The sequence below is a fragment of the Gadus macrocephalus genome, chromosome 5 (assembly GCF_031168955.1).
Source record: "Gadus macrocephalus chromosome 5, ASM3116895v1".
Taxonomy (NCBI): Eukaryota; Metazoa; Chordata; class Actinopteri; order Gadiformes; family Gadidae; genus Gadus; species Gadus macrocephalus.
In genome coordinates, this window is record NC_082386.1 from 16,909,632 (window position 1) to 16,924,713 (window position 15,082).

Sequence of the window (15,082 nt, forward strand, 5' to 3'; positions counted from 1 at the left end):
TAATGACAAATTAGAGGGGTGATAATAGGGTGAAGACTTTCTAATGAATTTGTAAAATGGAGAAACAAACCACAACATGCATATATTTTAATAATACCACCAGTGTCCTCTGGGGCGCCCCCATCAGTGATGCGCCCCTGTAATCATCCTAATTTACCCCCCCCTAAGGACGTCCCTTTGTGTTTGTGTGTGCGTGTTACACACGCGTTACACACGCGTTACACACGCGGTACACATGGCCTACATTTGTCGAGACAAAGACCTGGGGGATTTCCCAAATGCCCCGTCTCCTCGCGTCATGCACGCCCTGCCTCTTATGTAAGTGGTACTCTGGTTCCTTCCCCATCAGGCTCCCTACCGCCAGTCACCTGCAAACCGAGCAGACCTTCACACCAGAAAGTGAGTGAAGTTCCCTTTCTATTTCGCTTTTGTGCCGTGCGTGGAGTTTATAGATCGTGCTCTACCTACATGCCGACCTCCAATTGCTCTTAATGTTATCGTAGTCGTCATTCATATATTAATGACGACTGACGACGTCGTTAACGTTTGCCTCTCTTTCTTATGTCTTTCTCTTTGCTTTTAGACCGCAACGATGCCAGGTATCATTACCATCGACAGTCCCAATGTGAAGTACAGCGATACGCACATAGAGTCTCAGTACTCTTACCAGACCACCGCGGTACGCCGGGAGGGGAGCACCATCACGGTAAGGACATCCTTTACTTCCCCGGTAATACCGAGTATTCACGGTGGTCGATCTGCTGCCTTGATGGCGCAGATCAGTTTTGTGTCTCGGCAGATACATGATATTGTGTTTGCTTTGTATATTTAGCCGTTAAATCCATGTATTGGTGGTCGTCTGCGCCTAATACCAAATAGAACAGACCGGAATGACTACTGCCCATGGATGCGTTGAAACCCAACCCCTCTCTCCTCCTATTCTAAACTGCGACACCGGGCTGGATGTAGTCTAAACCAGGGGATAGCGGATAATCTGCCCCATCATCTATAGATGTATAAAAACCTGATGCTAGTTTGCGCTATAACAGGGAAACCCTCTCTGCAGGAAGTCGATAGTCAACCAATTGTTCACCCAAAACTGTTTTAAACTTCAAACTGCGTCACTACCGACTACGCATTTTAAAAGAAGCTGCGCATGAGCAAAAGCACATCTCTGTGTTCCATCATAGCATCTGAAAGTCATAGGATATTTAATAATAATAATAATAATAATAATAATAAATTTTATTTATAACGCACTTTATATAAATTCAATGATCTCAAAGTGCTACAATGCACATTAAAAGAAAAGAGAAAAATGCAACAAAAAAATAAATAAAAATAAAAATAAATAAATAGCAGTTTAGCCAAAGGCTTTTCTAAAAAGATGGGTTTTTAGGCCTTTTTTTAAAGAATCCACAGTCTGTGGGGCCCTTAGATGGTCAGGGAGAGCATTCCACAGTCTATTTAAAGAATTAGCGAAATAAAATAGTTGATGCATTAGATTTAGTTATTCCAAATGATGCTATTTTACGCAAATACGAAAATGTTCATGTTGTTTAAGTGCAATTATCAAATTACTGGCAAACTATTTGAAACCTAAACGTCCGCTATTATAGACTATACCCTTTCTATGCGTTCAGCCAAGTTGGGTACACCCTATGAGTCTGAGGGGCGTGGTTTCATTGTATCATAATATAATAGTGTTGTTTTGACACAGCAGTGCCTGAGGGTTTAGTTCCTTCTCTGGACGGAATGTTCCTTCTTTTGAGAACAGTTGTACTTCCCTTGTCTAAGCCCTCGGGTCATAAGTCCTGTTGCGACACAGAGGATCAGTGAGGGAAGGTTTAATAGCGCCCCGTTCACTTCAATAGGAACTTGTCTGACGTTTTTTATGAGACTAAACAATGCTAATGACCCCCCCCCAAACCCCCCGCCCTGTGTTGGCTAAACGAGCCGATCAGCGAAGACAGACGACCCGTTAGGACCCAATCAGCCGTCAGCGGCCAAGAATTAGTCAAAGTGTGTGTGTGTGGGGGGGGTTAGGGGTAGGGTAGGGTTTCCAAGCACTTTCTAGAATTCTTTTCAAACATCCCCTGGCCTTCTTTCAGGGACTCAGTCAACACACACACACACACACACACACACACACACACATACACACACACACACACACACACACACACACACACACACACACACACACACACACACACACACACACACACACACACACACACACACACACACACGGACACAAGTGTGCACACTCACAGACTTCACAGCTTCTGTCTCCCCACCCCCTTGGCTCAGGTCTCCCCCGCCACCCATGAGATGACCTTCCGGACGGAGAGGACCGTGCCCCGGGTGGGGGTGATGCTGGTCGGGTGGGGCGGCAACAACGGCAGCACCGTCACCGCCGCCGTCCTGGCCAACCGGATGGGGCTCACCTGGACCACCAAGACCGGGGAGAAGGTAAGAAAGACCCCCATACCCCCTGGGGCCGGGGGTATAATCCAATTTTGAACGCGATTTCGATTTCAGCGTCAAACGATCACAAAACCGAGTTGTTGATTATTACAGCTGTATACATTATCTGTACATTGCTTTAGATATTAATTTAACATTTTCCATTGTGTGCATTTTTTTAAGGCAAAATTTCAAAGTTACCAGTCAGTTACCAAGTGTTTTTTTGGGAGAGACATGCTGAATCTTGTTTCAATCTATCAATTCTGTTTTTTACAGCATAGGTGAGGGCACACTGGAAATGGGAACATATTAGGGATGGGCACGAGTAGTAAATTCCAAACTCGAGTGCCTCGAGGAATTCCTCGAGGATCACTCGAGTACTCGTTTAATCAAATCTATTTTTAGAATGCAACGCATCTGCAGCAGGAATAGGCCTAATGATGAACGGCAACTTTAACAACCAAACATGTAATGCATATTCTCCATCAAAATAGTCAGAGTTATCAGAGTATTCATTATTTATTTTTGCAAACGTTCAAAACACATTTTCCTTACAAAAATAAATATGCGTCTCACAATTTAAATCACGTCGAACCAAGGCCTGTCACGGTTTAAAAAAAGCAAAAACGAAACAAGTAGCCTAACCATTGCAAATAATTTAAAGCTGCAAATAAAGCGGCAGCAAATGGACTATGGAAATACTCAGCGTTGTGATCTTCTCTACACGGCCGGGATTACAGCTGCGTCGTGCGGTGGTGAAAATAGCCGACACACTTGGTTGCTGCGGGTCTGCTTTCCCGAACTCACTGTTGTGTTTCAGGAGCATATGTTGCCGCATAGTACTTGTAGTACTCTGGTAGCTCGATTTCGCTTGGCATATTTTACATTTCACCTTATGATCTCATATTTCTGATCTAGTATTTCAATTATTCGCTGCGCTTTGCTTTAACCGCCATCTCTTAACTTTTTGAATTCTGGCGTGCCACCAACCGTGCCACCAACCGAGTTCATTTGTAACGAGGAGTACTCGAGTAATCGATTCCTCACGCCCATCCCTAGAACATATATGTTATGTCAAGATGGGCAACTTGGACACTTCCAGAACATATAGGAATATGATAAGGCATGGTTATGTTAAAGAAAATACAGAGATTTCTTTCTTTCCACTGGATTAACCTTTATTTCAGTAGCTTTGGTTAGTATAAAGTAAGAAGTAAAGTAAATTAGGAAATGATTTACGCCCCAAGGGGCGGCTCGGGGAAAGGAAGAGGCGTGTTTTGGCGCAAGCGTTCCCTGGTGCTATCTTGCAGTTTCAGAAACCACTCTTGCGCCACAAACCAGGAAATACCTGGTTTAAAGTCAGTGGCGCGTTGTTCAGATGCTATTTGCAGGCCGCATAATGTAGCTCGTGCACCTCGCGCATACACTTTGCTTCTGTCATCTATCTAGCCACACATTCTTGGTAAATTATTTGGGAAAGAACAGCTGATACAGCGGTAGTAAGTTGTACTTTTAAATCAATGCATCTGCAAACACCGTACAGCAAACACATATTTTCTTGACACAGACATCGTGTACATGCCCATAACTTTTAGGATTGATGAGTATTTGATCGTGAGAAAACATGTACATGGGGGGCCGCGTGTGCGTATGTGTGACACACACGCGCGCGCGGGTGCGCGTGTCTGCGTCCATCTGTTTAAACACACGCAAACTAAACACGTAACGCATAATACAGTCCATGGAAAAGCCTATTAACAGGGGGACACATGCATATTAGGAACACAAGTCGATAACGATAATGCATACAATACTGATAAGAAACTATGTTTATAATGTATTGCGTATATCATTAAATAGAACCACAGTTAACGCATATACGTTTTCTTTGCCGAAATTTATTTGAGGACTGAGTATTTCTGAAGTTGTGGAAGAAAACCTTATTCCGTGTGTGAATTAGGCCATATTATTTGGCAATAAACTGAGCCATTTGAAGTTTGAAATTCATGTGCATCTGTCTCATCGGAGACTGCAGACGCGCTGTCAAAATATGAACTCGTCAGATTTAAATGCGCTCATGGCTCTTAAAGGGGATGGGAGCTGGCACTCTCATTAGTTTATTGCACGTTACGCCCAAACCACACCTATGGATAATTAGGCTACTTCAGACCAACCTTTTTTAGAAATACGCCGGGTGCAAGAGTCATTTTTCGCGCCGGTAAACTAGCGACATCGCCGTAGAACCGCCCACAAAGCTACTTGCGCTTGCCGCTGCTCACTTGCATTTCAGACCGTTAAAATAGGGCCCCTAGTCTCTATCTCTCTTACACACACACGCACGCTCGCTCAGCCTCTTCATTCCTACTAAATATACTCTCCCCTCCTCGGATCAGCACAGAAGACCCCTCATTAAGAGCTTCATGTGCTGACAGATCTAGTAGACCCTTAAGTTCTTAACTCTAGTTCATACAGGGATGGATCACAGATCTAGCAGACCATTAAGTTCTTAACTCTAGTTCTTACAGAGAGCATCATACCTTATATGGGTATTCCTTCTGGCAGTTGGTCTCTTCTTGTTCATGTTTTGTTTTACGTAACAGAAACAACCCAGTAAATATAATGAGATATGAATCAGGACATAATTTCGATTTTGAACCACTGTATTATCAATTGAAATGATAAAACATACCCAAATCTAAATAAACATATGATACAATGCATGTTCCCCTGTCATTCAAACACATCAATTGTCATTCAATCATTCAATTGGTCAAGTGAAATGAGTCGCTTAATTGGCTATTTTTCTGTGTAATGTGCAATGCCGAAAGTCCTACAAGTCAACAAATGCATCTGACAATAGGATGGAGATTTAAAAAATAGATGGCAAAAAATATGCATAGTAATGATGATAAATGTGATGTAATATATAAAAGAAAATAGTAAAATCAAGATAAACAAACATGGACGAAATGAAGAAATTGTCTAACGACAGAATTTCTTTGCCTCCCCAGAGGGCCAACTACTTCGGCTCACTCTTCCAGTCGTCCACCGTGAGCTTAGGAATGGCGCCCGAAGGGGAGGTCCACGTGCCGTTCCGTGACCTTTTACCCATGGTGCACCCTGATGATATCATCTTTGATGGTATGCCTGATCCTACACCGTCCACTCTCTGCCCTCCCCCCTCCAGAGAGAGAGACAGAAGGAGAGAGAGAGAGAGACGCAGGCAGGGAGAGAGACCGAGCGATAGGGGGGGAGATAGACAGGGAGACAGAAGTAGAGCGAGAGAGACAGGGATAGATAAGGACAGGTAAGAGGGTTGACCCTTGACCCCAGGCAGTTAGGACCCTCACCTAGGCGGAGACGGCTGGAGAGCCTTCTGTTGTTGGGACGCAGACTCTCTCTCTCCTGAATTCCAACGTGGCACTACACTGGGTGAGATCAGATCACTGAAGATTGTTTCAGATGTTACACAGGGGATGGATCTGAAGATAGATAGAAGCATTGTTCAGGCAACAGTCATCAGACCCAGTACTCCGCACTGAGACTCAAAGAGATCCGTATTTAATACAACCAGGACAGCATTCCCTTTGTTAATCTGTTTGCGTGTGTGTGTGTGTGTGTGTGTGTGTGTGTGTGTGTGTGTGTTGGTCAGGCTGGGACATTTCATCAATGGATTTAGGGCGGGCAATGGAACGAGCCCAAGTCCTTGATTGGTCACTGCAGGAGGAGCTCCGCCCCCACATGAGCAGCCTGAAACCCCGCCCCTCCATCTTCATCCCAGAATTCATTGCTGCAAACCAGGGGAGCAGAGCTGACAACGTCCTGTCAGGCACCATCGCAGAACAGGTAACGTTGGTCTCTTCGAGATGTTCCCTCAGCCAACCACCATCAGGAACTTTAACCAACCAACACATTCCCACAGTGACCCGTCTGGGCCGTAGCGCCGCTGCCGCATGGACCACCCATTAACTAGATCTCTCAGCAGTGTGATGCTAACTGACTCTAGTAGCTCCCAGGCGGTGAGCTCTTCTATTGGTCGCAGCATCAGTGCGTCCACGCAAGCTTAATTTCTAAGCATTTCTCAGGCTCAAGCAGCGGAGGTTTCTGCTGGAATGTCCGAAATCAATCTAAGCATCAGTACCCCCACACTCGGACGATAAACACCGGACGCCTTCTAAGTGGATGGTAGCTGAAGGATCTCACTTCTATATAACGGTGACATCACATGCCAATCATTGAGCTTATGCTACGACCTCAGACCCGCAAACATGCACTCACGCACGCACAAAATCTTTAAAATTGTAACCGTGTAGCTACGATGTCCCAAGGCAGTCTTTCCCTCACTGCGTTCATGCCGTGTTGTCGGTAGAGGAGCAGCTTACTGAAGGAGCCCTCACTGTCCAGGTGGAGCAGATCCGGGCCGACATCAGGGACTTCTGGCAGTCCAGCGGCGTGGACAAGGTGATTGTGCTGTGGACGGCCAACACGGAGCGCTTCTGTGACCTCACCCCCGGCGTGAACGACACGGCAGAGAACCTGCTGGCCACCATTCAGGTGAGTCCGACCAGGGGGTTAATCCACCAGCAGATCGCCCCGGTGGAGTGACACTGAAGGTCTGAAGGATAAATCCCAGGGGTGACCCTGGCCAATGGCACCACAGACACTCAGCTCTTGGGCTCCGAGAGCAGACTGGTGGTCGGGTCTCTGTTCCATGGTGGTACGGGGAGTTGTCCCCAAACCTGATATCATGCACTGCATTAAGCTCTGGTCTTGGCTCCCCGTGTCTGGGGGAGGTGTCCCCCCCCCCCCCCCCCGCCCTCCACATGTCAAACACTGTGTTAAAGTCTGCTCTCCGCCCCCCCCAGCGAGGCGGGGAGGTGTCCCCCTCCACGCTGTTCGCAGTGGCCAGCATCCTGGAGGGCTGCGCCTACATCAACGGCGCCCCCCAGAACACCTTCGTCCCCGGGGCAGTGGAGCTGGCGGTGCAGAAAGGGGTCTTCATCGGCGGGGACGACTTCAAGTCGGGACAGACGAAGATCAAGTCGGTGCTTGTGGACTTCCTGGTTAGCGCCGGCATCAAGGTGAGAAGGAAAGGAAGGAAGGAAGATGTAGTCATGGAATGAAGGCATCAAGGTGAGAAGGAAAGGAAGGAAGGGAGATGTAGTCATGGAATGAAGGCATCAAGGTGAGAAGGAAAGGAAGGAAGGAAGATGTAGTCATGGAATGAAGGCATCAAGGTGAGAAGGAAAGGAAGGAAGGAAGATGTAGTCATGGAATGAAGGCATCAAGGTGAGAAGGGGAGGAAAAAATATTCAGTCATGTAATGAAAGCATCAAGGTAAGAAGGGAAGGAAGCAAGGTGAGAAGGGGAGGAAAAAATATTCCGTCATGTAATGAAAGCATCAAGGTAAGAAGGGAAGGAAGCAAGGTGGGAAGGGGAGGAAAAAATATTCCGTCATGTAATGAAGGCATCAAGGTGAGAAGGGGAGGAATGAAGGAGCGGGGTATATCAATTCTGTATTCCATCCCTATGGTCCTACAGAGCCGGACGCCCCCTCACACCCCTCACAAAGTGTCCCAACATCTGCTCCGGCTAACAGTATCTCCTCCCTGACAGCCCACCTGTATCGTCAGTTACAATCACCTTGGCAACAACGACGGCATGAACCTGTCGGCGCCGCAGCAGTTCCGCTCCAAGGAGATCTCCAAGAGCAACGTGGTGGACGACATGGTCCAGTCCAACCCCATCCTGTACGGGCCCGGGGAGAAGCCCGACCACTGTGTGAGTGGGCCCGTGTGGGCGTGTGAGTGGTTGTGTGTGTGTGTGTGTGTGTGTGTGTGTGTGAGTGGGTGTATCTGTGTGTGTGTCTGTGTAAGTGTGTGTGTGTGTGTGTGTGTGTGTGTGTGCGTGTGAGTGAGTGGATGTGTCTGTGTGTGGGTGTGTCTGGCCGGGTGTGTCTGTACGTTGGTCTGTCTGTTCTGGGTGTGCCACGTGGGTGTGTCTGTGTGCGTGTGTCTGTGTGCGTGTCTTTATGAGTGGGTGTGTGTGTGTGTGAGGTGTGTGCTTTTGTGTGGGTGGGTGTGTCTGTGTGTGACATGTCTGTCTGTCTGGCTGGGTGTGTCTGTACGTTGGTCTGTCTGTTCTGGGTGTGCCACGTGGGTGTGTCTGTGTGCGTGTGTCTGTGTGCGTGTCTTTATGAGTGGGTGTGTGTGAGGTGTGTGCTTTTGTGTGGGTGGGTGTGTCTGTGTGTGACCTGGCTGGGTGTGTCTGTGGCGGCTGTCTTTGGGGAGCAAGTGAGGACAGTAGGATAACCTGGGTTCTACATCTTGCATCACGTAGGTTCACCTGTTGTTGCAACCCTAGATTAGAGTGTGCACCACCCGCTGTATTTTTGGGTGCTTAGCACCTGTAAACAAAATTTCATTTTGTTTACTTTGGCGCCACTCTTAGTCCTCCTTGACCCCTGGGTTGCTTGTTTTTTTGTGTAAATAAATATGATTGTTTGATACCTCGTTTCGCGGTTTTGTGCCACTGCACTCTCACCCTACGTCTGTTGCCTTATGTTGCGCCCTTCTAATGAGTCACCACCAGGGGGCATAACATAAATGGGTGTGTGTCTGTGTGAGCGTGTCTGTGTGTGCGTCTTTATGAGTGGGTGTGTGTGTGTGCTTTTGTGTGAGTTGGTGTGTCTGTGTGTGTGTTGGTCTGTGGGGGTGAGTGAGGGTGTGTGTGTGTGTGTGTGTGTGTGTGTGTGTGTGTGTGTGTGTGTGTGTGTGTGTGTGTGTGTGTGTGTGCGCGTGAAAGTGGCTGTCTGTGGGTGATGTGTGTGTTCAGCCTGGGTTACAGGACGTGTGGTTCTGTGTTGCTCCAGGTGGTGATTAAGTACGTTCCCTACGTCGGAGACAGTAAACGGGCCATGGATGAATACAGCTCAGAGATCATGATGGGAGGCCACAACACCATCGCACTCCACAACACCTGTGAGGTCAGTATTCTGGTAGAATGTCTGCCAAGTGGTTTACCCTGTCCTAAACTGACCATACCATGAGCCAATCCTATTGGACCCCGCCCTAAACTGACCATACATTGAGCCAATCCGATGGGACCCCGCCTTAAACTTACCATACCATGAGGCAATCCGATAGGATCCTGTCCTAAACTGGCCAATACAATGAGCCAATTATATTGGATCCCGCCCTAAACTGACCACACCATGAGCCAATCCTATAGGACCCTGTCCTAAACTGACCATACAATGAGCCAATCAATGGACCCCACCCCAAGCTGACCATAATAAAATGAGCCAACCCCATCCATCATAAGACCCTGCCCCGGCCCACCCATCCAGGCTCAGCTCAATCAAACACAACCTCTCTCTCTGTCTCTGTCTCTCTCTCTCTCTCTCTCTCTCTGTCTCTGTCTCTGTCTCTGTCTCTCTGTCTCTCTGTCTCTGTCTCTGTCTCTGTCTCTGTCTCTCTCTCTCTCTCTCTGTCTCTCTCTGTCTCTGTCTCTCTGTCTCTGTCTCTGTGTCTCTCTCTCTCTCTCTCTCTCTCTCTCTCTCTCTCTCTCTCTCTTCCCCCCCCCCAGGACTCCCTGCTGGCCAGCCCCATCATCCTGGACCTGGTCATGATGACGGAGCTGTGCCAGAGGGTGCGGGTTCGAGCGCCGGGGGATCAGGACTTCCAGTCCTTCCACAGCGTGCTGGCCCTGCTGTCCTTCTTCTGCAAGGCCCCCCTGAAGCCCCCAGGGGCCCCGCTGGTCAACGCCTTCTTCCGCCAGCGCGCCGCCATCGAGAACATCATGAGGTGGGGGGGGGGGGGGGGCACACGACGGGATCACAACGGGGATCCACCGCGTGTGGGATCCACCGGAGGATCTCATTTAAAAGGGATCTCAATGAATCCGTTGTTCTCGTCGGCTCTGTACACTTCTCACTGCCGGCTCACGCTCGCGGGAATTGCTTTGGTTCTTACGCTTCTATAGTAACCCTACAGTTGTTAAAACAACACAAAAAACACCTAATCAACTACACGTACATTTCTAATTCAGGGGACATGTCTTAGCTCAGGATGTTGACCTATGACCTTTACTGGCTCCCGACCTTTCTACTAGTTGCATGACCTTAGGACAGTGGTGACCCGACATGCCCGTACAAAGAGGCTAGAGAGAAAAATGTTGTCACGGATTTGGATGGGAGGCTGGTGCCATGCATCACGACTGCGAGTTTATTCAGTGTGTGTGTGTGTGTGTGTGTGTGTGTGTGTGTGTGTGTGTGTGTGTGTGTGTGTGTGTGTGTGTGTGTGTGTTTCAGAGCCTGTCTGGGCCTCCCCCCTCAGAGCAACATGCAGCTGGAGTACAAGCTGCAGACAGGGTTCCTTCCTCAACTCACCAAAGGCTTGGCCAATGGGACCAAAGCAGCCGCCTTCCATAAGGGGAAGGCCCTGGATGCCACCAATGGAAACGGAGTTCATGCCAACGTAGCTCACGCCAACGGGGAAGGCTGGGACAACGACGTAGAAATATAACATGTAGAGCAGTGGTTCTCAAACCGGTAAAAATAAAAATGTGAATGTTATTTTTTTTTGGAGACCATTGCGTCTCAAACGTCATCTTAACACAGAAGACGCAGCCTTCTCCTTAGTCTTATAATTTTTTAATAATAATTTGACCTTTTCTAAAAAGGTTGTTGGTATACAATTGTTACATGTGCCTCCTGCGTGAGCAGTGCATAGCTAAATACGGCCACAGGCCTACAGTACTGTATTTTGTTACATTTTATAACATCTGTTATAATGATTGTATAAATGGTTTTGAGGACCACTGATGTAGAGAGAGGCGTACGTGTCGTGGTTACGACTTTTAGTCCTCATATTTTTGTTTCCGCTGCTGGCGAGGTCAATTGTATTTCATTGTTATGAATTTTGTATTCAGTTATGAAAGTGGGTGATTGAGAAATGAGCCGGTCTATGAGCTGAAACTAAACTTTCTCACTGTTTGTATAATAACACTGAAGCCGATTCACGGGAGAATAAAGATGTCCACTAACCTGTTGCATCTCATTGTGTTATTTTCCAATGCTACTGGCCACTGTCTCATACTGGTTAAAGGTCAAGCTTGGCAAGTTTATGACTAGTAACACACACATGCCGCTTTTCCACCGCACATGTAGCTCGACTCGACACGACTCGACACGACTCGACACGGTAGCAGCACGGGTGCTTTTCCACCGCAAATAGTACCTCCTGGACGTGGGCGGGGTCGGCTGCGCGAAAGGGCCGTGACGTATTTGTGTACGCGACGCAAACAACACATACGCAACCCACACATGGACAGAACCCACATAACAACAATGGAGGACATCGATCGCATTACTATTATTAGCTGGCATGTTGAAGAAGTTGGAGAAGTGGAACATGTTGGCTGCGGCGCTGCTATGGATGTTACCAGCATGGTTGCCATGTCGCTCTCGTGACTTCGTCACACTCTCTGGCCAATCAGTCGCCGGCCGTCTGCCGACGTCACCTTTTAGCATCGGCTCAGCTCGCTTGGAACCTAGAACGAGTAGGTACTAGAAAAAGCAGCCACTTCAGGTACCAGATACCATGGTACCGCGGTGGAAACGCAAAAAATGCGAGCTGAGTCGAGTCGTGTCGAGCTGGTACCATGCAGTGGAAAAGCGGCAATAGTCACACATGGTTTACTGCATAAAAGGAGACGGAAATGAGTCAACCAAAACATAAAACGTCAAATCCATTCTATCAAGTTGTGCACCCCCTGATTTAAGATTCAGGAGATGGTACGGTTTTTGTCCGACCCTTATTGTGTAACACATTATTTACTGACCATTACTCATGCGTGTTCATCCTAGCTTCAGGAAAAAGGATATGTGTGTACATTTTCTTGAACGTTCTTACTGTAAAAAAGACTTCTGCCTTTTGTTTTATTTAACAGATCAACGAATATTTAATGAAATTAATTAATCATGTGTGCCGATCAAGGCATCGATGCTGGTGGGCAGATATTCCATTTTATCCCGATAGGGGGCGTTGTGCCCCCATTACGTCTACCAGGCGTGAGGCGCGTCCGTGACAACCACAACAGACGGAGACATCTTATGTGCTGGTGCACTGCGTGGTGGTTCCTGTGTAGTATTATATACAAACGACTAGAATATTTCTCACATCAGACAGTCGATCGAGCAGATCTCTTCTGTTTACTACCCCAGGGTAACAATGGCGGAGAAGCGCAGATCGGGTGGGACTGCGGTTCTGCCCGAGGTCAAACCAACCCAGTCAGAGAGCGACAGGCTGCTCCTCTCTCAGCTCGGAGTCGGGGAGCTGCTCCGCGGGGCAATTCTGAAGATGGTGGAATCCAGGTCGGACGATCCCATCGGGTTCCTAGCCGACCACTTCTGCAACCTCGCCTCCGTGTCGGAGAGCGCCGGGACGCCCGGCGTCTCTGACGGTGACCAGGTGAACGGCGTGCCGAGCGCATGCGCACAGGAGCAGCAGCATCTCAACAGAGCTCTGTGGCATCTGCGACTAGCCCATCACTCCCAACGGTCTGTCCTATTTAAAATCATCAGGTCACTGTAACAGTAAGAACAGCTACATGTGAATAAACGGACCGGCCCATACTGTACATTATGTCGGGTACCCGGCCTGCTTTATGTAAGGTATAGACCTACTATAGTACGTGATTTACCTACTATTGGTATGTAAGGTAGGTACCATACTAGGCCTTAATGTTGTCATTTGTTTTGCAGACTGACGTCACAAATACAAATACACAGGCGTCTTATAACTATTGTTACAATACTTGGCATCGACCTTCATAAGATTTCGCACTGGCCCTCAGCGGTCTCCCATTGGTCCGGGCCCTTAGCGGTCTCCCATTGGTCAAGGCCCTTAGTGGTCTCCCATTGATCCTGGACCTCAGCGGTCTCCCATTGGTCCGGGCCCTTAGTGGTCTCCCATTGGTCCTGGCCCTCAGCGTTCTCCCATTGGTCGAGGCCCTCAGCGGTCTCCCAGTGTTGATTGGCTGTTCATGTCTCCTGTCCCCACCTGCAGCTCCGCCTTCAGCAACAACCTGCTGCTGGCCTACGACCTGCTGAGCCACCCCACCTCCGCGCCCCCCGGGGGCCGCCCCGACCCCGCCGCCTCGGAGGGGCCCCCGGGGGAGGGCTGCCCGGGGGCCGGCGGCGGGGTGCGGGGGGGGCTGTACACCCAGACGCTCCAGTGCCTGTGCAGCGAGGGGGGGGTCCCGGCCTCCACCTCGGCCCCGCTCCTCCGCCGGCTGCACTGCCAGGCCCACGAGGCCGTGCCCTACGACCTCTTCCGGCAGGGCGTGCTCACCTGTGCCGTGTTCTCCGACTACATCCGCCAGGCGCAGCGGCTCTACGCCCAGGTGGGCTGCCCGGCCGAGGGCCCCGCGTCCCGGGCCCTCTGCCGGGCCGTGCTGGGGACCCTGCAGGAGGCCCTGGAGACGTCGCAGGGCCCCGGGGCCCAGCGCTCCCCCAACGCCAACAACGCCAACGCCGCCCCGGAGGCTAACCTGAAGGCTAACCGCTACCTGGAGGCCAGCGCGAAGATCTCCTCCCACAAGGTGGCCCAGGTCATGGCCCGGGGGGGGCGGGCCCCGGGGCCCGGGGGGAACATGGACGCCAAGGAGTTTGAGAACGCGGCGGCAGAGCTCTTCATCGCCCGGGTGAGGGTGGTGTCCTAGAGGGGCGTGGCCTGGAGGGGCGTGGCCTGGAGGATGCTACCTAGAGGGGCGTGGCCTGGAGGATGCTACCTAGAGGGGCATGGCCTGGGGCGTTGTAGGAGGGGTGTGGCCTAGAGGGGCAGGGCCTGGAGGATGCTACCTAGAGGGGCGTGGCCTGGAGGATGCTACCTAGAGGGGCGTGGCCTGGGGCGTTGTAAGGAGGGGTGTGGCCTAGAGGGGCAGGGCATTGAAAGGTGTGGCCTGGAGGGGGGTCGCCATGTCGTCTGGTTCCAACAGATGTTCGTCTGTACCTTCAAAAAAAAGTGTCATGTAGCAGTTTAAAATGAAATAGGCAAGCTAAGTACAGATACAAAAGAAGTAGCATATGGAGGCTTAACTTAATTTATTTATTTAATATTTATAATAAGGCTTACAAAAATTATTTGATGGCAATTTGCTGACACTCAGACATGAAAAAAGACTAAAAGACTTACTTATAAGCTGCACGTTTAGTTGCTTACTTTGACTCTGTTTCCAACCGTCCAAAAAAAAACACAAGTCAAGTACTTCCTGTGGGAAATCAGCTTTGCCATCTAAAATGCAATGCATTTGGTTTCAAACACAAAAATTGCATTGCAATGAATTTATTGAATGATCAAATAAAGTCCATATATCTACCAATCATGTACATAGTGGAACACAGAGGTAATTGAAACAAACCTGTTGCCAAATATAACAAAATAATAACTTTGTCAAATAAATCCGTGATTGAGATGCATGTCAGAATTCACATTTGCTGTATTCATTTCGTCTGGATTAAAAATATTCCAAAACTAAAAAATGGCCGTATCTTTTCTCTTCGCTAGGTGGCAGCACTGCAATTCCAGATATCGTTGCCTCGACCACCACA

At 49.0% G+C, this 15,082-nt stretch overlaps 2 protein-coding genes and 1 long non-coding RNA gene across 3 annotated transcripts; all 3 read left to right on the top strand.

Annotated features, from left to right (window-relative positions):
• Positions 1-200: 200 nt before the first annotated feature.
• On the top strand, positions 201-11,514 carry LOC132458266 (inositol-3-phosphate synthase 1-B-like). Its single transcript, XM_060052846.1, has 11 exons — positions 201-399; positions 584-706; positions 2,314-2,475; positions 5,481-5,610; positions 6,122-6,315; positions 6,874-7,023; positions 7,335-7,550; positions 8,086-8,250; positions 9,341-9,454; positions 10,057-10,274; positions 10,781-11,514. Exons 2-11 carry the CDS (start codon positions 593-595, stop codon positions 10,992-10,994), a joined length of 1,677 nt encoding a protein of 558 aa, XP_059908829.1. The 5' UTR covers positions 201-399; positions 584-592; the 3' UTR covers positions 10,995-11,514.
• On the top strand, positions 7,563-8,079 carry LOC132458268 (uncharacterized). Its single transcript, XR_009525874.1, has 3 exons — positions 7,563-7,706; positions 7,807-7,827; positions 7,945-8,079. It is a non-coding gene; the product is annotated as an uncharacterized LOC132458268 (long non-coding RNA).
• A 643-nt stretch (positions 11,515-12,157) lies between the features above and the next one.
• On the top strand, positions 12,158-15,013 carry tpgs1 (tubulin polyglutamylase complex subunit 1). The gene is made up of 2 exons (XM_060052849.1): positions 12,158-13,030; positions 13,539-15,013. Exons 1-2 carry the CDS (start codon positions 12,702-12,704, stop codon positions 14,191-14,193), a joined length of 984 nt encoding a protein of 327 aa, XP_059908832.1. The 5' UTR covers positions 12,158-12,701; the 3' UTR covers positions 14,194-15,013.
• Positions 15,014-15,082: the final 69 nt, after the last annotated feature.